General features: G+C 49.2%; 1 protein-coding gene across 3 annotated transcripts in view; it reads left to right on the forward strand.

The window, feature by feature from the left end:
- Positions 1 to 27,584, forward strand: part of Reck (Reversion-inducing-cysteine-rich protein with kazal motifs) — a 230,510-nt gene that overhangs the window by 163,293 nt on the left and 39,633 nt on the right. For all 3 annotated transcript variants that reach the window (XM_070082959.1, XM_070082961.1, XM_070082962.1), the window contains 4 exons: positions 8,475 to 8,534; positions 8,716 to 9,215; positions 10,895 to 11,242; positions 11,390 to 11,508. In XM_070082959.1, the coding sequence (XP_069939060.1) occupies positions 8,475 to 8,534; positions 8,716 to 9,215; positions 10,895 to 11,242; positions 11,390 to 11,508 (1,027 nt within the window). The remainder of the gene's footprint in view (positions 1 to 8,474; positions 8,535 to 8,715; positions 9,216 to 10,894; positions 11,243 to 11,389; positions 11,509 to 27,584) is intronic.

A 27,584-nucleotide genomic window follows, 5' to 3' on the forward strand; every position in this document is an offset into this window, starting at 1 on the left:
GGTACAAGTGTGTGTTTTAACTCACCTATATGTGGTTGCAAACCTTTGCACTTTCTCCAAATTCTTGACGTGTTTGACCAGGTGTGGGTTCCAAACTGGTGCTGCATACTCCAATATGGGCCTGACGTCACAGTGTACAGTGTCATGAACAATTCCTTACTTAGATGCCGAAACACTATTCTTAGGTTTGCCAGGCACCCGTATGCTGCAGCAGTTATCTGGATGATGTGCGTCACAGGAGATGTGCTCAGTATGATGCTCACCCCACGATCATTTACTTTGAGTGAGGTTTGCAGTCTTTGCCTCCCGAATCTGTATTCCATCTGTGATATTCTTTTTCCTCCTCCAAGCTTCATAATTTTGCATTTGGTGTGTGTGTGCTCACCTATTTGTGGTTGCAGGAGTCGATTAATAGCTCCTGGCCCCGTCTCTTCACTGGTTGCTACTAGGTCCTCTCTCTCCCTGCTCCATGAGCTTTATCAAACCTCGTCTTAAAACTATGTATGGTTCCCGTCTCCACTACGTCACTTTCTAGGCTATTTAACTGCCTGACAACTCTATGACTCATAGGAGCCTTCAACTTACAATTGTGACCCCTTGTTGCTGTGTCCCATCTCTGGAACATCCTTTGTCCACCTTGTCTATTCCTCACAGTATTTTATATGTCGTTATCATGTCTCCCCAGACCCTTCTGTCCTCCAGTGTCGTCAGGCCAATTTCCTTTAACCTTTCTTCGTAGGACATTCCCCTTAGCTCTGGGACTAGTCTTGTTGCAGACCTTTGCACTTTCTCTAATTTCTTGACATGCTTGACCAGGTGTGGATTCCAAACTGGTGCTGCATACTCCAGTATGGGCCTGACGTACACGGTGTACAGAGACTTGAACGATTCCTTACTGAGGTATCGGAACCCTATTCTTAGGTTAGCCAGACGCCCATATGCTGCAGCAGTTATCTGACCGATGTGCGCCTCAGGAGATGTGCTCGGTATTATACTCATTCCAAGATCTTTTTCCTTGAGCGAGGTTTGCAGTTTTTGGCCACATAGACTATACTCTGTCTGCGGTCTTCTTTGCCCTTCCCCGATCTTCATGACTTTGCATTTGGCAGGGTTAAATTCAAGGAGCCAGTTGCTGGACCAGACTTGTAGCCTGTCCAGGTCTCTTTGTAGTCCTGCCTGATGTGTATGTGTGTGTACACTCTCCTATATGTACTCACCTATATGTGGTTGCAGGGGTCGAGTCATAGCTCCTGGTCCCGCCTCTTCACTGGTCGATGCTAATTCACTCTCTCCCTGCTCCATGATCTTTGTCATACCTCTTCTTAAAGCTATTTATGGAATTTGCTTCCAGTACTTCACTCTCCAGATTATTCCAGTTCCTGACAACTCTAAGACTAAAGAAATACTTCCTAACATCCCTATGACTCATCTGGGTTTTCAGCTTCCAATTGTGTCCCCTTGTTTCTATATCCCATCTCTGAAACATTCGATCCTTGTCCACCTTGTCAGTGCCTCTTAGTATTTTATACATTGTTATCATGTCCCCTCTATCCCTCCTATCCTCTAGTGTCATCAGGTTGAGTTCCCTTAACCTCTCCTCATAAGACATACCCCTCAGTTCCGGGACTAATTGTGTTGCAAATTTTTGCACTTTCTCCAATTTCGTGACGTGTTTGACTAAGTGAGGGTTCCATACTGGCGCTGCATGTTCCAGTATAGGCCTTACGTACACGGTGTACAATGTCGTGAATGACTCCTTGCTCAGATGTCTAAATGCCAATCTCAGGTTTGCCAATCTCCCATATGCTGCAGCAGTTGTTTGATTGATGTGTGCCTCAGGGGACATGTTCGCTATAATGCTTACCCCAAGATCCTTTTCTTTAATTGACGTTTGCAGCTGTTGGTTTCCTAACCTGTACTCCGTCTGCGGTCTTCTGTGTCCTTCCCCAATCTTCATGACCTTACACTTACTGGGGTTAAAGTCCAGGAGCCATTTGTCGGACCATACTTGAAGTTTGTCCAAATCCCCTTGTAATCTTTAACTGATCCTCGCCCACTTGTATTCTCCTCATCAGTTTCACATCATCAGCGAACAGTGACACTTCTGAATCTATTCCTTCCACCATGTCATTCACGTATACAAGAAACAGCACCGGGCCTAGGACTGAATCTTGTGGAACCCCACTCGACACATGCTCCCACTCCGACACTTCAGCACGTACCAACACACATTGTTTCTTTCCTGTCAGGTATTCCTTAATCCATTGCAGTACTTTCCCCGTTATTCCTGCCTGCTCCTCTAATTTTTGCACCAGTCTCTTGTGCGGTACTGTGTCAAAAGCTTTCTTGTAGTCTAAAAAGATGCAATCTACCCATCCCTCTCTCTCCTGTCTTACTTCTGTTACCTTATCGTAGAACTCAAGTAAATTTGTGACACAGGATTTCCCTTCTCTGAAGCCGTGCTGACTGTCATGTATGAGCCCAATCTTTTCAATGTGTTCCACTACTTTTCTCCTGATAATCTTTTCCATGACTTTACATACTAAACAAGTCAGTGACACTGGTCTGTAATTTAATGCTACCTGTCTGTTCCCTTTCTTAAAAATTGGAACTACATGTGCTGTCTTCCATACCTCAGGCAACTGCCCTGTTTCGATAGATTTACTGAAGATTGCTGCTAGCGGCACACACAGTTCCTCTGCTCCCTCTCTCAGTATCCATGGAGATATGTTATCTTGGCCCACCGCCTTTGATGTATAGAGTTCGTCTAGCAGTTTCTTCACCTCTACCTTGGTTATGTGTACTGTATCCAGCACCTGCTGGTGCACCCTACCTCCACAGTTTGCTGGAAGCATTCCTGACTCTATTGTGAATACTTCTCTAAATCTTTTGTTTAGTTCATCACATACTTCTTGGTCACTCTTCGTGAGCTTCCCTCCTTCTTTCCTCAGCCTGATTACCTGGTCCTTGACTGTTGTTTTTCTCCTAATGTGACTGTATAACAACTTTGGTTCAGATTTGGCTTTTGATGCTATGTCGTTCTCGTATTGCCTCTGGGCCTCTCTCCTTATCCTTGCATATTCGTTTCTGGTTCTTCTCCCCAACTCCTCGTTTTCTTGAGTCCTTTGCCTTCTGTACCTTTTCCATGCTCTAGCACACTTGGCTTTGGCCTCTTTACACCTCCAGTTAAACCATGGGCTCACTCTGGTCTTACCATTTTTTCTGTTGCCCTTTGGTATGAACCTTTCCTCTGCCTCCCTGCACTTAGTGGTCACTATTTCCATCATTTCATTTACTGTCTTTCCATCTAGTTCTCTTTCCCACTGCACTTCATGCAGGAAACTTCTCATTCCTATGTAGTCCCCTTTTCTGAAGTTTGGCTTCTCTCTTTGTTCTCGTGCTGTTGCATTCTCCACTTTTAACTCGACAAGATATTCAAAACTCAGGACATCATGATCACTAGCGCCAAGGGGTCTTTCGTGGGTGATATCCCCTATGTCTGAACTATTCAAGGAGAATATGAGATCCAGCCTTGCTGCAACATCCTCTCCTCTCTCTCTGGTTGTATCCCTAACATGTTGGTGCATGAAGTTCTCCAATACAGTCTCCAACATCTTAGCCCTGCATGTTTCTGGTCCCCCATGGGGCTCTAGGTTTTCCCAGTCAATCTCTATGATTGAAATTCCCCATTATAAGCAATTTTGTCCTACCCATATGAACCCTCCTGGCCACTTCAGCTAGTGTATCCACCATTGCCCTATTGCGCACATCATACCCTTCTCTTGTTCTCCTGCTGTTAAGTGGTGGGTTATACATCACTGCTATCACCTTTGGACCCCCAGTTTGAAATGTTCCTACAATGAAGTCATCTGTTTCCCTTCTTTCCATTCCTCGCATCTCCTCATAACTCCACTGGTTTTTTTATGAGCAATGCTACTCCTCCCCCTCCTCTGTTCTCTCTGTCTTTCCTCATAATTTGATAGCCAGGTGGAAAAATTACATCTGTTATCCCTGTAAGTTTTGTCTCTGTTAGTGCTATGATGTCAGGTGATGCATCAGTGATGCGTTCTTGCCACTCTTCACTCTTATTTGTTATTCCATCTGCATTGGTGTACCATACCTTTAGCTTCCTTTCCATTACTGTATTTTGGGAGATGGAAGAGGAAGGTGCGGGCTGGGAGGGTGCGAGGCAGGGCACAATATTATGGGAGGCTGCTGTGATTGTGGAAGTAGTGCTTAGGGAGGTGGTGGCTAAGAAGTGAGGTTTGTGCTTACTGTGTTTGGTTGATATGTGGTGACAGGGGTAGAGAGGTTTGATGTTCACCCAAAGGCTGAGCTTTCCTGTCTGTCGTTGCCTGTCCTGTCTCTCTTTCCTTCCACTGGTTTTGTCTTGCTCTCACTTTCAGTTGTTCCCTTTCCTTTCATGTTCTGTCTCGAGTGAGGAACACTTTTTGATAATCTGGAGAGTCCTTTAACAGTGGTTTCTGTTGTAGTATCCTGTTCCATACCACATCTGTCTTGAATGTTAATCTGATTGGTTGATTTTTTTTCCCTCGAATACCCCCCAAGTCTGTGAAAATTTTCTACCTGAGACATGTCCTTCTCTCCTGTTATTGCAATGATGTTTTTAATCCCTGTTTTCTCCCAATGCTTTCTTTCATCATAGGTCTGCCCTTCAGCCTCCTGAAGCCCATGAATAATTATTGACCTCTCCTTCTCCTCTTACCAATTCTTTTCCCTCTGTATCTCTGGATCTGATTTAAGCATCTCCTTTGCTGTTTCCCTAATCATCTCCCAGACACCATGATGGCCTGATATTACTGCTGCAAAAGACTGCTTAGATCCATCTCCTCCTTCAGTCCCCTCGCTGCCTGCTGATGTTCCCATTTCAGTCATCATGCTCCTTTCGGACCGCATCTTTAGATCCTGCTTCAGCACATCCATTTCTTCCTCCAATCTCTGTATCTTTGCCTCAGCTATTACAGCTCGTGATTCCCACTTCTTGCTCTCTGCAGATATTTGCTCTAACATGTTATTGCAAAGCTTGTTTAGCCTTTTCTCCCATTGTTGTTCCATTTTGTTCTTGAGCCGTTCTACCCATTCTTCCTTTTCCGACCAGCCATCATCGGTTTCCTTGCCCTTACATCCACCCTTTTGAGATCCCATTTTGTTTTTATCCCGTTGGGATGTTCTAACTGTTTCAGCTTATTGTAAAAATGTGCGTGTGTGGTGGGGGGATTTATGAGCTAATGTGTTAGGTTAGGTTTGTGTGTGTGTACTCACCTAGTTGAGGTTGCAGGGGTCGAGTCCAAGCTCCTGGCCCCGCCTCTTCACTGGTCACCATTAGGTCACTCTCCCTGAACCGTGAGCTTTATCGTACCTCTGCTTAAAGCTATGTATGGATCCTGCCTCCACTACATCTCTTCCCAAACTATTCCACTTCCTGACTACTCTGTGGCTGAAGAAATACTTCCTAACATCCCCGTGATTCATCTGTGTCTTCAGCTTCCAACTGTGTCCCCTTGTTGCTGTGTCCAGTCTCTGGAACATCCTGTCTTTGTCCACCTTGTCAATTCCTCTCAGTATTTTGTAAGTTTTTATCATGTCCCCCCTATCTCTCCTGTCCTCCAGTGTCGTCAGGTTGATTTCCCTTAACCTCTCCTCGTAGGACATACCTCTTAGCTCTGGGACTAGTCTTGTTGCAAACCTTTGCACTTTCTCTAGTTTCTTTACGTGCTTGGCTAGGTGTGGGTTCCAAACTGGTGCCGCATACTCCAATATGGGCCTAACGTACACGGTGTACAGGGTCCTGAACGATTCCTTATTAAGATGTCGGAATGCTGTTCTGAGGTTTGCTAGGTGCCCATATGCTGCAGCAGTTATTTGGTTGATGTGCGCTTCAGGAGATGTGCCTGGTGTTATACTCACCCTAAGATCTTTTTCCTTGAGTGAGGTTTGTAGTCTCTGGCCCCCTAGACTGTACTCCGTCTGCGGTCTTCTTTGCCCTTCCCCAATCTTCATGACTTTGCACTTGGTGGGATTGAACTCCAGGAGCCAGTTGCTGGACCAGGTCTGCAGCCTGTCCAGATCCCTTTGTAGTTCGTGTGTGTGTGTGTGTGTGTGTACTCACCTATTTGTACTCACCTATTTGTGGTTGCAGGGGTCGAGTCACAGCTCCTGGCCCCGCCTCTTCGCTGATTGCTACTAGGTCCTCTCTCTCCCTGCCCCATAAGCTCTATCATACCTCGCCTTAAAACTATGTATGGTTCCTGCCTCCACCACATCACTTTCTAGGCTATTCCATGGCCTGACTACTCTATGACTGAAGAAATACTTCCTAACATCCCTTTGATTCATCTGAGTCTTCAACTTCCAATTGTGACCTCTTGTGTCTGTGTCCCATCTGTGTGTGTGTGTGTGTGTGTGTGTGTGTGTGTGTGTGTGTGTGTGTGTGTGTGTGTGTGTGTGTGCGTGTGTGTGTGTGTGTGTGTGTGTGTGTGCCAGGATAGTTTACCCAGCATGATAACACTGGCTACACAGTGATGGTGTAAGACATGATCAACAGCCTCACAGAGAGACGCACCGTCTGTGGACGGTGCGTCTCTGTCTCACAGCCAGGATAGACGGTTTACCCAGAGTCATAACACTGTCTACACTGTGTTGGTGAGGAACAAGATGAAGAGCAGGACACCACCACCTGCCCCGCCCACCACCACCACCTGCCCCGCCCACCACCACCACCTGCCCCGCCCACCACCACCACCTGCCCCGCTCACCACCACCACCTGCAGAGCCCACCACCACCACCTGCCCCGCCCACCACCACCACCTGCCCCGCCCACCACCACCACCTGCCCCGCCCACCACCACCACCTGCAGAGCCCACCACCACCACCTGCCCCGCCCACCACCACCACCTGCCCCGCTCACCACCACCACCTGCAGAGCCCACCACCACCACCTGCCCCGCCTACCACCACCACCTGCCCCGCCCACCACCACCACCTGCAGAGCCCACCACCACCACCTGCCCCGCTCACCACCACCACCTGCCCCGCCCACCACCACCACCTGCCCCGCCCACCACCACCACCTGCCCCGCTCACCACCACCACCTGCCCCGCCCACCACCACCACCAGCCCTGCCCACCACCACCACTTGCCCCGCCCACCACCACCACCTGCAGAGCCCACCACCACCACCTGCCCCCCCCCCCACCCCCACCGGCCCCGCTCACCACCACCACCTGCCCCGCCCACCACCACCACCTGCAGAGCCCACCACCACCACCTGCCCCGCCCACCACCAACACCTGCAGAGCCCACCACCACCACCTGCCCAGCCCACCACCACCACCTGCAGCGCCCACCACCACCACATGCCCCGCCCACCACCACCACCTGCCCCGTCCACCACCACCACCTGCCCCGCCCACCACCACCACCTGCCCCGCCCACCACCACCACCTGCCCCGCCCACCACCACCACCTGCCCTGCCCACCACCACCCCCAGCCCCGCCCACCACCACCACCTGCCCTGCCCACCACCACCACCTGCCCCGCCCACCACCACCACCTGCCCTGCCCACCACCACCACCTGCCCCGCCCACCACCACCCCCTGCCCCGCTCACCACCACCACCTGCCCCGCCCACCACCACCACCTGCCCCGCCCACCACCACCACCTGCCCCGCCCACCACCAACACCTGCAGAGCCCACCACCACCACTTGCCCTGCTCACCACCACCACCTGCCCCGCCCACCACCACCACATGCCCCGCCCACCACCACCACCAGCCCCGCCCACCACCACCACCTGCCCCGCCCACCACCAACACCTGCAGAGCCCACCACCACCACCTGCCCCGCCCACCACCACCACCTGCCCCGCCCACCACCACCACCTGCCCCTCCCACTACCACCTGCCCCGCCCACCACCACCACCTGCCCCGCCCACTACCATCACTTGCCCAGCCCACCACCACCACCTGCCCCGCCCACCACCACCACCTGCCCCGCCCACCACCACCTGCCCCGCCCACCACCACCACCTGCCCCGCCCACCACCACCACCTGCCCCGCCCACCGCCAACTGCCCCGCCCACCACCACCACCACCACCTGCCCCGCCCACTACCATCACTTGCCCAGCCCACCACCACCACCTGCCCCGCCCACCACCACCTGCCCCGCCCACCACCACCACCTGCCCCGCCCACCACCACCACCTGCACTAATTTTATTTCCTTCTAAACAGTCTTCTTTATCAAGTGTGATGTCTGTTCTTACACACATCAACTGGTGAAGGTCAGAGGTGTTGTCGGTGTTACACTGTGCTAGCAAGAACAACCTGGCAGTGTTGAGTGTTTCCTTGTGTTTCACCTCCACTGAGTTCCCTTCCTCCCCACCATCATTATTACTATTAATACTTCTATTAATACTTTCTCATTTGACGCATTTTGTGTCCACAGAACGGGCTCTGGAAATGCCTCTTCCGTCAGAGTGAAGCTGCCGTCCCAGAGGTGAGACAGGTAGGTAGTACCTATCCTCTGAGACAGGTAGGTCGTACCTATCCTCTGAGACAGGTAGGTCGTACCTATCCTCTGAGGCAGGTAGATCGCACCTGTCTTTCACACCTGATTCATACTTGCAGTATAGTCATATGTGTTGTCTGTTAAGACGCCATGAAGCTGAGAATGTTTCACCTGTCAGGTCTCTAAGCTGGGTCGTCTAGGGCTGGACGCTGCCAAGCTGGGGTGCTGCAGGCAGGCTGTGTCTGTGGAGTGTCGTGGGCTGTGTGTGCGAGCCTTCTCCAAGGAGTGGGGCAGGTCCTGGGACGCCCTACACACCTCCTGCCTCACACGCCCACAGGAGGCCACCCTCTTCGCCTGCCTGGCGGAGGCTGACGCCCCCTGCCAGCAGGGATGCTCTGGCCTCTCCTTCTGCAGCAACTTCAACAACAGACCCAACCAGCTCTTCCGCTCCTGCAACTCCCGCGCCGACGCAGCTGCGCAGGAGGATCTGCAACTTTGGCAGGAGAGTTTGACGCTGAGTCTACCAGGACTGGCTGCCACGGTGCCACTCAGAAGTGTCAAGGAGTGCCAGGGAGACCTGTGGAAGGCCGTAGCCTGTACCCTACACCTGCGGCCCTGCCACCCTACCACCCTAACTAACACTATATGCTGGAACGACTGTGTTAGACTACTATCAAGGTCAGTACTGTGTCAGACTACTCTTAAGGTCAGACCATAGTGCTAAACTCTTCTCCAGGCTGAGGGACTGACAACTTCAAATACAATTTCTCCAAGGTTGATGGACTGTTGACATCATCTTCATTTCACCACTACACCTGCTGCCTCTAGACTGAAGAAGCCTACTATGTAGGCTATCTATCTGTAGATTCTAGGTAAGACCCCAAGAAGGGGTGAGATGGGAAGTGGGGATAGAGGAAGAATAGGTTGGTTAGAGGAAGGGTTCTTGTAAGAGGGAAAGAACCAGGGCTTAACCCAGTAGCTGAGCTGAGGGTGATTCAGGAGGTCGTGCGCAACTTGGGGACTGGAGGGGGGGGAGGGGGAGGAGGGGGGAGGGGGGGAAGTTGGAGGAGGGAGGGGGGGGCGACAAAGCGTGAATCGCAGGTACAAGGGCGAGAAGTTTGAGTAATAAAGGTACGCGACTGTTGCAAGTGTCTCCACCATCAACTTGTACATATTTTACACCATTTTCAGTATAAGAGAAGCTGTGCACAGGAGACAGAGGAGAATGATGGTAGTAGAAGAGAGAGACAAGCTTAAATAACGTAATATACATAACTACATATGTATATACAAGTCATAATGTCTACTAACATACATACACCAGCCTGTGTATAACCAGTCTTATACATGAGAGAGGACAAACACGCACTGACACACACATGATATGTATGAATCGCGAACAAGCGATACAAGATGCAAAACAACCAATGGGGGAGTTGAATGATAGCTCTCGGCCTTTCATGTGGCAATCAGCGCATCATCAGGGGCTTACAATATAGCAGAAATGAATAAAAAGTCTCAGCAGATTCGTTCAGAGGGACGCTCTTGCGTCCCTCTGAACGAACCTGCTGAGACCTTTAACTCATTTCTTCAACATTGCAAGCTCCTGATGATGTGTTGATTGCCACACGAAAGGCCGAGAGCTATCATTCAACTCCCCCATTGGTTGTTTTGCATATACACACATATATATATACTCGATCCCTACACCACATATAGGTGAGTACACGTATATACATTCATACGTATATATAAACATATACACACACAAATGTATATATCTATATGTGTGAATATATATATACATTCATACATATACACACACATACATATATACATGCATATTTTCACATTGTTCTGTTGTTTGGTGGGGGGTTGTATACACCACTAACGTTAATACTGTACTTGCTGTGTATGTTTTATACATTGTGTATATGTTGTGCTGTGTTGCAGGTGTTGATTGTTACATGTTGCAGGTGTTGAGTGTTACATGTTGCAGATGTTGAGTATTATGTGTTGCAGGTGTTGATTGTTATGTTTTGTAGGTGTTGAGTGTTGCGTGTTGCAGGTGTTGAGTGTTACGCGTTGCAGGTGTTGAGTGTTGCAGGTATTGAGTGTTACGTGTTGCAGGTGTTGAGTGTTGCCAGTGTTGAGCGTTGCAGGCTTTGAATGTTACGTGTTGCAGGTGTTGAGTGTCACATGTTGCAGGTGCTGTGTTTTACGTGTTGCAGGTATTGATTGTTACGTGTTGCAAGTGTTGATTGTTAAATGTTACAGATGTTGAGTGTTGCAGGTGTTGAGTGTTACAGGTGTTGAGTGTTTCAGGTGTTGATTGTCACAGATATTGATTGTTGCAGGTGTGTGCGCGAGCCAGCAGCAGCAGGGGCAGCAGCAGGGGTGGTGGGTGGTGAGGGCGGTGTTACAGCAGGGGCAGTATGTGACGCCCTCAGTCCCCTGCCAGGGAGCCCTTGCATCTCCCTCACCCCTTTTCTCAACCCTTCCCCCCTGCCCAACGAGGCACCCTGGAGGGCGCCCACCACCCCCTGCCGCCACGCCCCCTGCCCCGCCCGCCACCTCTGCCTGGTCGACAGGGAGTGTGGACCTGGCCGTCCCTGCCGACCCTACCTCTGTGTCCCTGCCTGCACCCTGGGTGAGGTCTCCAGTGTGGCTGTCCCTGTTGGTGCCTTCGTCAGCGTCCCCTCCAGGTAGGTACCTGGTCTCCCTCCTCTTCTCCCCCCTCCACATCAGTGCATCATGTACAACCTCCCTCCCTCTTGTGACTACAGTGTGCTCCTTCATAATGACCAGCGGTATGGTTCTCACGCCCATGCCTCCTCCTGCCTCTCCTGCAGCGTAGGGGCGTCGGGATGTGGGCGTGTGTGTGAGTGTGGGCGTGAGGGCGGCCTGGGGCGGTGTCGCTACCTGCCTTGTGTGGATCCCGCTCCCTGCTGGCTGGCTACCTCCAAGATTGGTAAGTACGCAGCCACCTACAATATATATATATATATATATATATATATATATATATATATATATATATATATATATATATATATATATATATATATATATATATATATATATATATATATATATATGTCATGTGTGGGGGGTTTGATTACGTGGATTGGGTAAAGGAAAGTCACATAGACAATAATGGAGTATAATTATAACGGAATACATAGGAAGCACCAGGCCCGCCCTGCCTCTCTGCTCTCTATCTTAAAACTGACTCACTAGTGAAGCCTAGGGGTGAGCGGTGTTCAAAAACATGCTATAGTCAGCAGCAACATGAATAACAGTCAGTGATTCATGCAGACGGTTGGTAGTGAGTCATACTACTGGTAACTGGTTACTGGTAAGTGGTACTACTGAGAGCTCGGCGACGTTAACATATGTCGTCCTGACATACATCTAATACAAACTAGAGATGGCAGGTGTACGGCTTGGGCTGATTCTATACAATGGCAAAGTACACAACAATTGAACATTATAACATACATAAGGAAAATATTGGAATGGAAGCTAATGTAATTGACTATAATGAAACTTACTGTAATGAAACTGTAATGCATTACAAGGTATGATACAGCACAACTCATAGAATGAGACTCAACATTGGGATTACACAATAGAAGTGATAAAAAAAATAAACTTTGATCAATCGATCGGTATTCATGTGGTCTACGGATTCTGAGGAAGAATATATACAAAGAAAGAAGTGTTTAACAGAAAAGGCAGATTCGGTGCACTCAAATCTAGACTGTTAACTCTCAGAATTCAGAGAGAACGTGAACACAAAAAAAAATTCTTGAATATTAATAAGTTGATACTGTAATTATTCATCTATACAGGTTATTTACATTTAACCCCAACTCTGCTAGGGTGAGATTGACATATGCAGAATGGGTGTCATCTCTGGGAGGATCAAACTTTGTTGCACTAGCTAACTCATGCTGTATTTGAGGCAAATCTGAATGGGTAGTTACAAATGATACTTGAGGATTTCTCAATACCTGTCGTGTATGTAGGGAATAACGACATTCAGGTTGATCATCTGACTGAGTCTCAGAGGTAGAGAGTACAGAGTCAGTAGGATTGTCAGAGTCTGTCACATTAGTCTGGGTTGGAACATCATTATCATCACATGCTAACTTCATATGATTCAAATGCGACTCTTTATGCTGACCAGTACTAATTTCTCTGACCTTATACTTATTGCTAAAGCTTCTTGCTCAGTTACTGTATGATTATGTTCAGCCCTCGTAAGGACTCGGCTAGCAAATGCAACTGCATTGTACTTGCCATCAGTCTTCTGAGCTAGTACGGCGCCTATGCCAATTGAACTAGCATCAGTTGTCAGATAGAAGGGCTTAGAAAAATTTGGAAATTTTAAAATTGGAGCAAATGTTAGCTTTTCTTTTAGAGTTTGGAATGCTCTTTCTTGACTGAAGGTCCAAATGAAAGGAGCATCTTTCTTAAGCAACTTAGTTAGAGGAGCAGCTATGGAAGAAAAATTGGCAATGAAACTCTATAAAAACCTGCTAAGCCCACAAAGGATCTTATGGCATCAGCAGTTTTGGGAGTTGGAAAATTTAGTACTGCCATTACTTTACTTTGGTCAGTTGTAACACCTCTAGGAGTGATTATGTGGCCAAGAAACTTGATTTCTGATCTTAAAAATTGACATTTAGACAGTTTGATCTTTAAATTGGCTTCAGGCTTACCAAGTACTATATCAAGTCTTTTCAAGTGTGTATCCACGTCTTTAGACATGAAGATTACGTCATCTAAGTACACCATAAGTGCGTTACCTATGAGACCTCTAAAGATATTAGTCATGAGCCTTGAGAACGTGATAGGTGGGGATCATAATCCAAAGGCCATACAGAGGAAGTGATAATGACCTGTAGGAGTGGAGAATGCAGTTAGCTCTTGGCTGTCCTCGTGAAGAGGGACTTGCCAAAACCCTTGTAACAAGTCCAGGGTCAAAAGACTTTGTTATCTTCGATGTTACGTAAAAGATCACCAAGTACAGGAAGTGGTAAGCGATCTGGAATAGTTTTAGCATTTAACTTCCTAAAGTCAATCACTGGGCACCAAGTACCATCCTTCTTAGGTACTAGGATCAAGGGTGCATTCCAGGGTGAATTACTAGGTGCAATAACTCCATCATCAAGCATTTGATTGATAAGTTCTTCTGCGACAGCAACTTGTGAATGAGGCATTCTGTACACAGGTATATAGATAGGTCTAGTACCAGATTCAAGTGGGATATGATGGGATAATAAGTTCGTTATACCCATCTCCTCACCTGGTAAGGCTTTATGACGTTTGTTCAACAGAGTCAACAAACGCTTGACCTTGTCTGGGAAATCAGTGGGAGCTAAGTCTTTCTCCTCAACTGGTGGAACAGATTGATCCAGTGAGGTGGATGAGGTCTCCCCGGCAGAAATAGCACCGACCCACTGGTCAGGTGACAACTCATCCTCTACCTGAACAGGGTAAGGATAGTGAACAAGGTCAACAAGATTGGTATTTGCTCTGAGACGAACACTGTGACCAGAAGTGTTAGCTAGGAAGAAATGGATCTTACTATCTCTTACAACATGTAAGGATGGATCAACAAATAACCCTTTACTTTGCAGGAATCACTGTCAACTAGGACGTTATCAACATCTGGAACACTAGGAACAACAACAGACACTCTAGTGAGGGCACTAGCCGCGACAGAAACGTCTTTCTGCAGACAACATGTGACATCAACAAGAGATGGCATTACTAGTTTCAAGTAATCGTTTTCCGACAAGGTGTCCCCTGTGGAGAAACTACTACTTGAACTAGCAGACATTGCAGGGATAGGCTCAGCACTCAAGGTAGTCAGAGCATCCTCGGACACTTCAGGTAACTGGACACTATCTTGCAAGCCTGAAGTTGCAGGTGGAACACAGACAGGAGTGACAGGATCACCAGTGCCTGACCGCTTGGGTACGCTACTGGAAAATGCACTGGCCTGTAAAGACTTAATCCGAACGTCTTATTCTGCAGCAGTATGGCAGATCTCGGATCCAAGCTGGTAACCCCAAAATGGTACGATCAAGTCATCAATTTGGGCATGCCATCGATAAGGGTCGAGCACAATGCGTAAGTCTCTCATGGAAGCAAATCCCAGTAGAAGATCACCAGGGAAAGTAATCTGGTCGACAACAAGGAAGGAAGCAGTAAAGTCTCTACCTTGGATAGAAAAGATGAGGGAAGTCCGACCTCGGACACGCAGGTGAGTCGGTTCTACGAGAAGGACATGTCGTAACTGCTTATCCCTAAACAAACTAGACCTGATAATATTGACTTGCGCACCAGAGTCCATGAACAAATGAACGGGCGCATTATGAACAGATGCTTGCACTATAGGGCCTATCGTTGCATTGGAAGTTATGTGCAAACAAAAAGGAGGGTTGTCATCAGAAAAGATTTGTTCCACTTCATCCCCAAAAATCATCTACGTCAGAGACGTGTGAAGCAACATCATCAGCAGGATTGTCATTCTCGAGACTGCGTAAGGCTTCAAAGGAATTGTGAACGGGGATGGTGTACTCATTATCAACTAATGTCACCACAGGGCGGATTGACTGGGGCGCTCAAATTCCCCCGAATTGGAAGAAGGAGCCTGGTTCTGGTTAGTCTGAGAACCACGATGTCTGTTTCCTCTCCTGGTTCTGCAGTTGGAACGGCCACGGAAAGATCTAGAGTACTGAAGGTTGTAGAGAGCATTGCACTCAGATGTGTCATGTCCATGTATTCTATGATAAGTACAGTAGGGAAGATCTGACTGGTACTCCTCATCAGTACGACGCCTCTTAGGGTGACTATCAGGACAATTAATTGCAATATGGCCACGGAAACCACAGTTTTAACAAGTTCGCTGACTATGGTTACTGAATGTACTATGAATACTACGAGGTTTATAATGACTCTGTACACTGGTCCTTGGTGATCGCTGAGATGGTTGACGACCACGATTTGTCGCTGTGGCGCAAACAAGAGGTGGTGCAGACTGAGGCATAGGTGTGAAATTACTTTTGATACATGGGAAAGTACCCTGGGGGCACAAGGAACGTACATGATTTAGGGCTGTAAGTGGTTCCATCGTCACAGTTGGAGGATTAGCCTCATAAGCACACACGGAAGCAGGCGGCATTAGTTCTTTGATTGCTCCAAAAGCTGCTATTTTAGCAAACGACGCTGTGGATGGTTTATCCTCGTCAGGGACAAAAGCTGAGGACTGGACAGCATTGATAAATGATGATAAAAGTTTGCCTAATCTAACAGTAAATGCACTCAACGATTCATTACTCATGGGTGTAGCATTCACTAGTTCCCTAAGAACGACATATGGATCAGCTGTTTTTACTGGTACAAGGAAAGAACGAATCAGTTCCTCATATTGTGACCACTTAGTAAGATTCCTGAAGTCTCGCATATCAAGGAGATCAACAACGTGAACAGCAGCAGGGGACCGATGAAGAGCTTCTTTCGCAAGTCTGATAAGACTTTCCTCTGAAGGAGGACCGTCAACTAGAGCATTAACACGAGAACGAATGGCAGTAAACCATGCTTCAAGACTATGTACATGGCCATTGAATAAAGGTAACGCATCAAGGGAATCACGAGTAAAACTATAGTATCTCAGTGTCTGGGTCGGTCTGTCAGTCCATAAGGAACTGTGAGGACTGATGACAGGAGCAGCAGTAACCTGAGAGGTCTGAGTGTCGACATTCACTAAAGTATCACTTGACGGTATGTGAGACATAATGGCAAAGTAGCACGAGAACAAATAAGGCAAAAAATAATGAATAATAAAAATGATACAAAATACAGAAATAATACAAAAAATGTCTAAGATACACTTCAAGAGTAAGAACAACTCAATGTAAGGCACTGTTGACAAGATAAAAAAATACATTGAAATTTACAAGTAAAAATATTACTGGAGACTGAAATAAATCCAAAATGAGCTGTCTGTACTCTTGCTAATAAAGAAATTAACTAATAAAACTGTAAATCAATGTAAAAAGTGTAAAATAAAATTACTAAATTTTATGCAAAGAGAGATAACTGGGAAATTTAAATATTTTCTAAGAATGCATAAACAAAATTAAAATATAATACAAAGACAGGAAACTCAAACAATAATGAACTGAGAATAATAATGGATAAAAATATCAATAAAAGAAAATAATTCACTGCAGAACAAGTGCAACAAAATAATTCACTGCAGAACAGTGCAACAAAATAATTCACTGCAGAACAAGTGCAACAAAATAATTCACTGCAGAACAGTGCAACAAAATAATTCACTGCAGAACAAGTGCAACAAAATAATTCACTGCAGAACAAGTGCAACAAAATAATTCACTGCAGAACAGTGCAACAAAATAATTCACTGCAGAACAAGTGCAACAAAATAATTCACTGCAGAACAAGTGCAACAAAATAATTCACTGCAGAACAGTGCAACAAAATAATTCACTGCAGAACAGTGCAACAAAATAATTCACTGCAGAACAAGTGCAACAAATTAATTCACTGCAGAACAGTGCAACAAAATAATTCACTGCAGAACAGTGCAACAAAATAATTCACTGCAGAACAAGTGCAACAAAATAATTCACTGCAGAACAGTGCAACAAAATAATTCACTGCAGAACAGTGCAACAAAATAATTCACTGCAGAACAAGTGCAACAAAATAATTCACTGCAGAACAGTGCAACAAAATAATTCACTGCAGAACAGTGCAACAAAATAATTCACTGCAGAACAAGTGCAACAAAATAATTCACTGCAGAACAGTGCAACAAAATAATTCACTGCAGAACAGTGCAACAAAATAATTCACTGCAGAACAGTGCAACAAAATAATTCACTGCAGAACAAGTGCAACAAAATAATTCACTGCAGAACAGTGCAACAAAATAATTCACTGCAGAACAGTGCAACAAAATAATTCACTGCAGAACAGTGCAACAAAATAATTCACTGCAGAACAGTGCAACAAAATAATTCACTGCAGAACAGTGCAACAAAATAATTCACTGCAGAACAGTGCAACAAAATAATTCACTGCAGAATAGTGCAACAAAATAATTCACTGCAGAACAGTGCAACAAAATAATTCACTGCAGAACAGTGCAACAAAATAATTCACTGCAGAACAGTGCAACAAAATAATTCACTGCAGAACAAGTGCAACAAAATAATTCACTGCAGAACAGTGCAACAAAATAATTCACTGCAGAACAAGTGCAACAAAATAATTCACTGCAGAACAAGTGCAACAAAATAATTCACTGCAGAACAGTGCAACAAAATAATTCACTGCAGAACAAGTGCAACAAAATAATTCACTGCAGAACAAGTGCAACAAAATAATTCACTGCAGAACAAGTGCAACAAAATAATTCACTGCAGAACAGTGCAACAAAATAATTCACTGCAGAACAAGTGCAACAAAATAATTCACTGCAGAACAAATGCAACAAAATAATTCACTGCAGAACAGTGCAACAAAATAATTCACTGCAGAACAGTGCAACAAAATAATTCACTGCAGAACAAGTGCAACAAAATAATTCACTGCAGAACAGTGCAACAAAATAATTCACTGCAGAACAGTGCAACAAAATAATTCACTGCAGAACAAGTGCAACAAAATAATTCACTGCAGAACAAGTGCAACAAAATAATTCACTGCAGAACAAGTGCAACAAAATAATTCACTGCAGAACAAGTGCAACAAAATAATTCACTGCAGAACAGTGCAACAAAATAAGGTGCAGAAATAATCACTGCAGTAATAAAGTTACACTGGCAAAATACAAGTTAAATAATAAAAATAAAAAACATATGAATAAAGACTGAACATTATAACTCTTAATTATAAATTAAACAAAATATTTTACTCAAACAAAGTGAAGAAAAAACTTTACTTTAAAAATAACTAAAATTACACTAAGAGTGAATTTGTTCAAAGAAATAAGAAAAATATGAATAAAAATAAAACAAGAAACAAAACTGGAATTGTAACACTTACAAGTGGCGGGGCACACAACACTTACAAGTGGTGGGGCACACAACACTTACAAGTGGCGGGGCACACAACACTTACAAGTGGCGGGGCACACAACACTTACAAGTGGCGGGGCACACAACACTTACAAGTGGCGGGGCACACAACACTTACAAGTGGCGGGGCACACAACACTTACAAGTGGCGGGGCACACAACACTTACAAGTGGCGGGGCACACAACACTTACAAGTGGCGGGGCACACAACACTTACAAGTGGCGGGGCACACAACACTTACAAGTGGCGGGGCACACAACACTTACAAGTGGCGGGGCACACAACACTTACAAGTGGCGGGGCACACAACACTTACAAGTAACGGGGCACACAACACTTACAAGTGGCGGGGCACACAACACTTACAAGTGGCGGGGCACACAACACTTACAAGTGGCGGGGCACACAACACTTACAAGTGGCGGGGCACACAACACTTACAAGTGGCGGGGCACACAACACTTACAAGTGGCGGGGCACACAACACTTACAAGTGGCGGGGCACACAACACTTACAAGTGGCGGGGCACACAACACTTACAAGTGGCGGGGCACACAACACTTACAAGTGGCGGGGCACACAACACTTACAAGTGGCGGGGCACACAACACTTACAAGTGGCGGGGCACACAACACTTACAAGTGGCGGGGCACACAACACTTACAAGTGGCGGGGCACACAACACTTACAAGTGGCGGGGCACACAACACTTACAAGTGGCGGGGCACACAACACTTACAAGTGGCGGGGCACACAACACTTACAAGTGGCGGGGCACACAACACTTACAAGTGGCGGGGCACACAACACTTACAAGTGGCGGGGCACACAACACTTACAAGTGGCGGGGCACACAACACTTACAAGTGGCGGGGCACACAACACTTACAAGTGGCGGGGCACACAACACTTACAAGTGGCGGGGCACACAACACTTACAAGTGGCGGGGCACACAACACTTACAAGTGGCGGGGCACACAACACTTACAAGTGGCGGGGCACACAACACTTACAAGTGGCGGGGCACACAACACTTACAAGTGGCGGGGCACACAACACTTACAAGTGGCGGGGCACACAACACTTACAAGTGGCGGGGCACACAACACTTACAAGTGGCGGGGCACACAACACTTACAAGTGGCGGGGCACACAACACTTACAAGTGGCGGGGCACACAACACTTACAAGTGGCGGGGCACACAACACTTACAAGTGGCGGGGCACACAACACTTACAAGTGGCGGGGCACACAACACTTACAAGTGGCGGGGCACACAACACTTACAAGTGGCGGGGCACACAACACTTACAAGTGGCGGGGCACACAACACTTACAAGTGGCGGGGCACACAACACTTACAAGTGGCGGGGCACACAACACTTACAAGTGGCGGGGCACACAACACTTACAAGTGGCGGGGCACACAACACTTACAAGTGGCGGGGCACACAACACTTACAAGTGGCGGGGCACACAACACTTACAAGTGGCGGGGCACACAACACTTACAAGTGGCGGGGCACACAACACTTACAAGTGGCGGGGCACACAACACTTACAAGTGGCGGGGCACACAACACTTACAAGTGGCGGGGCACACAACACTTACAAGTGGCGGGGCACACAACACTTACAAGTGGCGGGGCACACAACACTTACAAGTGGCGGGGCACACAACACTTACAAGTGGCGGGGCACACAACACTTACAAGTGGCGGGGCACACAACACTTACACGTGGCGGGGCACACAACACTTACAAGTGGCGGGGCACACAACACTTACAAGTGGCGGGGCACACAACACTTACAAGTGGCGGGGCACACAACACTTACAAGTGGCGGGGCACACAACACTTACAAGTGGCGGGGCACACAACACTTACAAGTGGCGGGGCACACAACACTTACAAGTGGCGGGGCACACAACACTTACAAGTGGCGGGGCACACAACACTTACAAGTGGCGGGGCACACAACACTTACAAGTGGCGGGGCACACAACACTTACAAGTGGCGGGGCACACAACACTTACAAGTGGCGGGGCACACAACACTTACAAGTGGCGGGGCACACAACACTTACAAGTGGCGGGGCACACAACACTTACAAGTGGCGGGGCACACAACACTTACAAGTGGCGGGGCACACAACACTTACAAGTGGCGGGGCACACAACACTTACAAGTGGCGGGGCACACAACACTTACAAGTGGCGGGGCACACAACACTTACAAGTGGCGGGGCACACAACACTTACAAGTGGCGGGGCACACAACACTTACAAGTGGCGGGGCACACAACACTTACAAGTGGCGGGGCACACAACACTTACAAGTGGCGGGGCACACAACACTTACAAGTGGCGGGGCACACAACACTTACAAGTGGCGGGGCACACAACACTTACAAGTGGCGGGGCACACAACACTTACAAGTGGCGGGGCACACAACACTTACAAGTGGCGGGGCACACAACACTTACAAGTGGCGGGGCACACAACACTTACAAGTGGCGGGGCACACAACACTTACAAGTGGCGGGGCACACAACACTTACAAGTGGCGGGGCACACAACACTTACAAGTGGCGGGGCACACAACACTTACAAGTGGCGGGGCACACAACACTTACAAGTGGCGGGGCACACAACACTTACAAGTGGCGGGGCACACAACACTTACAAGTGGCGGGGCACACAACACTTACAAGTGGCGGGGCACACAACACTTACAAGTGGCGGGGCACACAACACTTACAAGTGGCGGGGCACACAACACTTACAAGTGGCGGGGCACACAACACTTACAAGTGGCGGGGCACACAACACTTACAAGTGGCGGGGCACACAACACTTACAAGTGGCGGGGCACACAACACTTACAAGTGGCGGGGCACACAACACTTACAAGTGGCGGGGCACACAACACTTACAAGTGGCGGGGCACACAACACTTACAAGTGGCGGGGCACACAACACTTACAAGTGGCGGGGCACACAACACTTACAAGTGGCGGGGCACACAACACTTACAAGTGGCGGGGCACACAACACTTACAAGTGGCGGGGCACACAACACTTACAAGTGGCGGGGCACACAACACTTACAAGTGGCGGGGCACACAACACTTACAAGTGGCGGGGCACACAACACTTACAAGTGGCGGGGCACATAACACTTACAAGTGGCGGGGCACACAACACTTACAAGTGGCGGGGCACAACACTTACAAGTGTCGGGGCACACAACACTTACAAGTGGCGGGGCACACAACACTTACAAGTGTCGGGGCACACAACACTTACAAGTGGCGGGGCACACAACACTTACAAGTGGCGGGGCACACAACACTTACAAGTGGCGGGGCACAACACTTACAAGTGTCGGGGCACACAACACTTACAAGTGGCGGGGCACATAACACTTACAAGTGGCGGGGCACACAACACTTACAAGTGGCGGGGCACAACACTTACAAGTGTCGGGGCACACAACACTTACAAGTGGCGGGGCACACAACACTTACAAGTGGCGGGGCACACAACACTTACAAGTGGTGGGGCACACAACACTTACAAGTGGCGGGGCACACAACACTTACAAGTGGCGGGGCACACAACACTTACAAGTGGCGGGGCACACAACACTTACAAGTGGCGGGGCACACAACACTTACAAGTGGCGGGGCACACAACACTTACAAGTGGCGGGGCACATAACACTTACAAGTGGCGGGGCACATAACACTTACAAGTGGCGGGGCACACAACACTTACAAGTGGCGGGGCACACAACACTTACAAGTGGCGGGGCACACAACACTTACAAGTGGCGGGGCACACAACACTTACAAGTGGCGGGGCACACAACACTTACAAGTGGCGGGGCACACAACACTTACAAGTGGCGGGGCACACAACACTTACAAGTGGCGGGGCACACAACACTTACAAGTGGCGGGGCACACAACACTTACAAGTGGCGGGGCACACAACACTTACAAGTGGCGGGGCACACAACACTTACAAGTGGCGGGGCACACAACACTTACAAGTGGCGGGGCACACAACACTTACAAGTGGCGGGGCACACAACACTTACAAGTGGCGGGGCACACAACACTTACAAGTGACGGGGCACACAACACTTACAAGTGGCGGGGCACACAACACTTACAAGTGGCGGGGCACACAACACTTACAAGTGGCGGGGCACACAACACTTACAAGTGGCGGGGCACACAACACTTACAAGTGGCAGGGCACACAACACTTACAAGTGGCGGGGCACACAACACTTACAAGTGGCGGGGCACACAACACTTACAAGTGGCGGGGCACACAACACTTACAAGTGGCGGGGCACACAACACTTACAAGTGGCGGGGCACACAACACTTACAAGTGGCGGGGCACACAACACTTACAAGTGGCGGGGCACACAACACTTACAAGTGGCGGGGCACACAACACTTACAAGTGGCGGGGCACACAACACTTACAAGTGGCGGGGCACACAACACTTACAAGTGGCGGGGCACACAACACTTACAAGTGGCGGGGCACACAACACTTACAAGTGGCGGGGCACACAACACTTACAAGTGGCGGGGCACACAACACTTACAAGTGGCGGGGCACACAACACTTACAAGTGGCGGGGCACACAACACTTACAAGTGGCGGGGCACACAACACTTACAAGTGGCGGGGCACACAACACTTACAAGTGGCGGGGCACACAACACTTACAAGTGGCGGGGCACACAACACTTACAAGTGGCGGGGCACACAACACTTACAAGTGGCGGGGCACACAACACTTACAAGTGGCGGGGCACACAACACTTACAAGTGGCGGGGCACACAACACTTACAAGTGGCGGGGCACACAACACTTACAAGTGGCGGGGCACACAACACTTACAAGTGGCGGGGCACACAACACTTACAAGTGGCGGGGCACACAACACTTACAAGTGGCGGGGCACACAACACTTACAAGTGGCGGGGCACACAACACTTACAAGTGGCGGGGCACACAACACTTACAAGTGGCGGGGCACACAACACTTACAAGTGGCGGGGCACACAACACTTACAAGTGGCGGGGCACACAACACTTACAAGTGGCGGGGCACACAACACTTACAAGTGGCGGGGCACACAACACTTACAAGTGGCGGGGCACACAACACTTACAAGTGGCGGGGCACACAACACTTACAAGTGGCGGGGCACACAACACTTACAAGTGGCGGGGCACACAACACTTACAAGTGGCGGGGCACACAACACTTACAAGTGTCGGGGCACACAACACTTACAAGTGGCGGGGCACACAACACTTACAGTGGCGGGGCACAACACTTACAAGTGGCGGGGCACACAACACTTACAAGTGGCGGGGCACACAACACTTACAAGTGGCGGGGCACACAACACTTACAAGTGGCGGGGCACACAACACTTACAAGTGGCGGGGCACACAACACTTACAAGTGGCGGGGCACACAACACTTACAAGTGGCGGGGCACACAACACTTACAAGTGGCGGGGCACACAACACTTACAAGTGGCGGGGCACACAACACTTACAAGTGGCGGGGCACACAACACTTACAAGTGGCGGGGCACACAACACTTACAAGTGGCGGGGCACACAACACTTACAAGTGGCGGGGCACACAACACTTACAAGTGGCGGGGCACACAACACTTACAAGTGGCGGGGCACACAACACTTACAAGTGGCGGGGCACACAACACTTACAAGTGGCGGGGCACACAACACTTACAAGTGGCGGGGCACACAACACTTACAAGTGGCGGGGCACACAACACTTACAAGTGGCGGGGCACACAACACTTACAAGTGGCGGGGCACACAACACTTACAAGTGGCGGGGCACACAACACTTACAAGTGGCGGGGCACACAACACTTACAAGTGGCGGGGCACACAACACTTACAAGTGGCGGGGCACACAACACTTACAAGTGGCGGGGCACACAACACTTACAAGTGGCGGGGCACACAACACTTACAAGTGGTGGGGCACACAACACTTACAAGTGGCAGGGCACACAACACTTACAAGTGGCGGGGCACACAACACTTACAAGTGGCGGGGCACACAACACTTACAAGTGGCGGGGCACACAACACTTACAAGTGGCGGGGCACACAACACTTACAAGTGTCGGGGCACACAACACTTACAAGTGGCGGGGCACATAACACTTACAAGTGGCGGGGCACACAACACTTACAAGTGGCGGGGCACAACACTTACAAGTGTCGGGGCACACAACACTTACAAGTGGCGGGGCACACAACACTTACAAGTGTCGGGGCACACAACACTTACAAGTGGCGGGGCACACAACACTTACAAGTGGCGGGGCACACAACACTTACAAGTGGCGGGGCACAACACTTACAAGTGGCGGGGCACACAACACTTACAAGTGGCGGGGCACACAACACTTACAAGTGGCGGGGCACACAACACTTACAAGTGGCGGGGCACAACACTTACAAGTGTCGGGGCACACAACACTTACAAGTGGCGGGGCACACAACACTTACAAGTGGCGGGGCACACAACACTTACAAGTGGTGGGGCACACAACACTTACAAGTGGCGGGGCACACAACACTTACAAGTGGCGGGGCACACAACACTTACAAGTGGCGGGGCACACAACACTTACAAGTGGCGGGGCACACAACACTTACAAGTGGCGGGGCACACAACACTTACAAGTGGCGGGGCACATAACACTTACAAGTGGCGGGGCACATAACACTTACAAGTGGCGGGGCACACAACACTTACAAGTGGCGGGGCACACAACACTTACAAGTGGCGGGGCACACAACACTTACAAGTGGCGGGGCACACAACACTTACAAGTGGCGGGGCACACAACACTTACAAGTGGCGGGGCACACAACACTTACAAGTGGCGGGGCACACAACACTTACAAGTGGCGGGGCACACAACACTTACAAGTGGCGGGGCACACAACACTTACAAGTGGCGGGGCACACAACACTTACAAGTGGCGGGGCACACAACACTTACAAGTGGCGGGGCACACAACACTTACAAGTGGCGGGGCACACAACACTTACAAGTGGCGGGGCACACAACACTTACAAGTGGCGGGGCACACAACACTTACAAGTGGCGGGGCACACAACACTTACAAGTGGCGGGGCACACAACACTTACAAGTGGCGGGGCACACAACACTTACAAGTGGCGGGGCACACAACACTTACAAGTGGCGGGGCACACAACACTTACAAGTGGCGGGGCACACAACACTTACAAGTGGCGGGGCACACAACACTTACAAGTGGCGGGGCACACAACACTTACAAGTGGCGGGGCACACAACACTTACAAGTGGCGGGGCACACAACACTTACAAGTGGCGGGGCACACAACACTTACAAGTGGCGGGGCACACAACACTTACAAGTGGCGGGGCACACAACACTTACAAGTGGCGGGGCACACAACACTTACAAGTGGCGGGGCACACAACACTTACAAGTGGCGGGGCACACAACACTTACAAGTGGCGGGGCACACAACACTTACAAGTGGCGGGGCACACAACACTTACAAGTGGCGGGGCACACAACACTTACAAGTGGCGGGGCACACAACACTTACAAGTGGCGGGGCACACAACACTTACAAGTGGCGGGGCACACAACACTTACAAGTGGCGGGGCACACAACACTTACAAGTGGCGGGGCACACAACACTTACAAGTGGCGGGGCACACAACACTTACAAGTGGCGGGGCACACAACACTTACAAGTGGCGGGGCACACAACACTTACAAGTGGCGGGGCACACAACACTTACAAGTGGCGGGGCACACAACACTTACAAGTGGCGGGGCACACAACACTTACAAGTGGCGGGGCACACAACACTTACAAGTGGCGGGGCACACAACACTTACAAGTGGCGGGGCACACAACACTTACAAGTGGCGGGGCACACAACACTTACAAGTGGCGGGGCACACAACACTTACAAGTGGCGGGGCACACAACACTTACAAGTGGCGGGGCACACAACACTTACAAGTGGCGGGGCACACAACACTTACAAGTGGCGGGGCACACAACACTTACAAGTGGCGGGGCACACAACACTTACAAGTGGCGGGGCACACAACACTTACAAGTGGCGGGGCACACAACACTTACAAGTGGCGGGGCACACAACACTTACAAGTGGCGGGGCACACAACACTTACAAGTGGCGGGGCACACAACACTTACAAGTGGCGGGGCACACAACACTTACAAGTGGCGGGGCACACAACACTTACAAGTGGCGGGGCACACAACACTTACAAGTGGCGGGGCACACAACACTTACAAGTGGCGGGGCACACAACACTTACAAGTGGCGGGGCACACAACACTTACAAGTGGCGGGGCACACAACACTTACAAGTGGCGGGGCACACAACACTTACAAGTGGCGGGGCACACAACACTTACAAGTGGTGGGGCACACAACACTTACAAGTGGCGGGGCACACAACACTTACAAGTGGCGGGGCACACAACACTTACAAGTGGCGGGGCACACAACACTTACAAGTGGCGGGGCACACAACACTTACAAGTGGCGGGGCACACAACACTTACAAGTGGCGGGGCACACAACACTTACAAGTGGCGGGGCACACAACACTTACAAGTGGCGGGGCACACAACACTTACAAGTGGCGGGGCACAACACTTACAAGTGGCGGGGCACACAACACTTACAAGTGGCGGGGCACACAACACTTACAAGTGGCGGGGCACACAACACTTACAAGTGGCGGGGCACAACACTTACAAGTGGCGGGGCACACAACACTTA

This window comes from Cherax quadricarinatus, chromosome 8, assembly GCF_038502225.1.
Source record: "Cherax quadricarinatus isolate ZL_2023a chromosome 8, ASM3850222v1, whole genome shotgun sequence".
NCBI lineage: Eukaryota > Metazoa > Arthropoda > Malacostraca > Decapoda > Parastacidae > Cherax > Cherax quadricarinatus.